The 2209-nt window shown below is 41.3% G+C and overlaps 1 protein-coding gene across 1 annotated transcript; it reads right to left on the bottom strand.

Moving 5' to 3' along the window:
• Positions 1–6: 6 nt before the first annotated feature.
• LOC21410707 (C2 and GRAM domain-containing protein At5g50170) lies at positions 7–1985 on the bottom strand (the record flags this gene model as incomplete). Its single annotated transcript, XM_024176966.1, has 4 exons — positions 7–36; positions 124–407; positions 497–679; positions 807–1985. Coding segments are annotated over 4 exons (1676 nt in total), but the record flags the coding sequence as incomplete, so codon positions are not given.
• Between the last annotated feature and the right edge of the window lie 224 nt (positions 1986–2209).

Here is a 2209-nt window from a genome sequence, read left to right as displayed (position 1 = left end):
GAATGCCGAATTCCTGTGAGGCGATCGGAGGCTCAACTGCCATGCAACAAACAGGAAGTTAGACCAACATCTGTACAATATGCAATAGCATTAGTACAACATAGACCAAAGGGAAAATATTACCTTCTTTCCCACTTCCTTTTCCATCTTGGTCAAGTACTCCCTAATTGTTTCGACTCCATTGGCGTTATCCAAAAAGATTCTCAAGTGCAACTTAGACTGAGAAGACTGAGCGACCTTCCCCTCAAGGGGGATCCACATGTCTGCAAGTTCAGTAGATGAGTGTTTCAAGAAATTAATTTCAGCATGCCCAAGTGAGGCAGCTTGATCAAACGGGCCATCGAAATCATAAACTTCCACATCCAAAACTGATGGAGGTTCCTCCATAGCATCGAACTCAAGTATCTCTGCATAGTGTGTTCGATAGACACGATATCAGTACAAAAAGTGAATGGAAGTAATTAGTGAATAAGTGGAGAGCAGATTAGAATCTCACCATTCCATTGAGGATCGCGAGTTTGGAGCTTCACCGAGCTTGTTCTTGTTTTGGCATTGCAGGTGAAAACCACATATGGATCTGATAAATCTGAGGAACCTAAGGATGCCAAGTTGACCCCTTCAATCAAAGCCACAGTGAGAACCCATCCGTCACCTTGTGCTTTGACTCCATGATCACCTCCTGTTGAAATAGATGCTCAAGATAAGTGAATCCCGGGAACAAAATTCACACAAGTGACAATAGCGCAACGGGGTTTTAGACCGCGAACGAAAGATAGGCTCAATGCAAACTTGTAGAATGCACTTACCTCTTTGCAATCTAGCTTGTACAAAGTGTAAGACCATGTTATAAACATGTTCCAATTGAATGACTAAAATCCCACAAGAGAGGAGCTCCCCAAAACTGTCTGGCAAATCAAGTCCAGAAAATTCCAAGCCTTGGACTTGGCTGGTTTCACTGATTAATATATGTACAAGTACATACAAAACCATGAAAATAGTGGTAAGTACAGAAGCATTCCAGAAGTACTCAATCGCCAATTCCCAATCTGATTTATGTTCTGCTTGCAGAGCTGACAAAACATGATCCTTTTCAGATAAAACTGTCGAATCCAGCATCTTAAAATGTTGAGCAAGCAAAGTTGCAAACTGGTCAAAGCTCTCCTTAAGCCCTTGTCGAACGCCTCCCTCGATTAAATTTCTCATCATTGTGCTTTGCAGGAAGTTGACTCCCCATGATATTGTAAGATGACAGGATTCTTCCCCTGATGATAGCTCCGTTCCAGGCATTATCTTGTAAAGCAACTCAACCTTGAAGGAATTTCCATACGGAACTTCCGGTGTACTTACAGACACAAAAACAGCATATTCCTTTCCATCTGCTTTGACATAGGTTTGCTCCTCGGTGGCCCTAATCGCCTTCATCATCTTTGTTGCAGCTTTAGTGTACGAAAGAACTCGGGTCAAACATGACATGTCTCCTGAATTCCACGTCCAAGGCCCCTCCTGCATATTGGTTGTTCCATGAAGCTGTGTGAGATCACTCACGAATTGTGAATTCGGAGCGAAAAGGAACGCGTTGAGATCACGTGAAGATACAGCATATGCTTGATCAATCAGAACACCCCCACGCAAGTTCTCCGGCATCTCTTGTTCACTGCCTTTTGACTGCATCATCTCAAGAGCCTCTTCAAAGCTACAATTAGAAAAGTTGTCCACGCAATCCTCGTATTCAGATTCTATACTAGACAGCTCCGGAGAATCATCGGATTTTGAAGTTTCCCCATTCTTGTGAAAGAGCTTTTCTAAACCTCTGGCAATAGATTTAATTATGTGTTTTCCTTCTGGTATCTTTCGGTTCGGAGATGATACATGGAAACCTTCTTGAGCTTCCTCAATATTGGCCTCTGAATTTGCTTCAAGAAGGTGGTTATTCATAAGAGGATCCTGGAGTTTTCCGTGCAAAGAAATAGTGAGTAGAATTTTTCCTGCAGACATAGGAAAACTTCTATAATAGACAAATAATAGAGACCACCATGTAATCACCATATACCCTTAAGAAAGAATGAATTGAATATTTTTCAATTTTCAGAGATGACTTCAAACTTTGTACTGTTAAGCATGATCAATTTCAAATGGAAAGCCTTCAGCTCTGTCACTCTTTCACTATTTAGATATTCAATCCATAGTACAAAAAATAACAAACAAACCA

The sequence above is a fragment of the Morus notabilis genome, unplaced genomic scaffold (genome assembly GCF_000414095.1).
Source record: "Morus notabilis unplaced genomic scaffold, ASM41409v2 C11457319, whole genome shotgun sequence".
NCBI lineage: Eukaryota > Viridiplantae > Streptophyta > Magnoliopsida > Rosales > Moraceae > Morus > Morus notabilis.
Note: the sequence above shows the minus strand (reverse complement) of the source record. Positions and strands in the feature narration are given on the sequence as shown.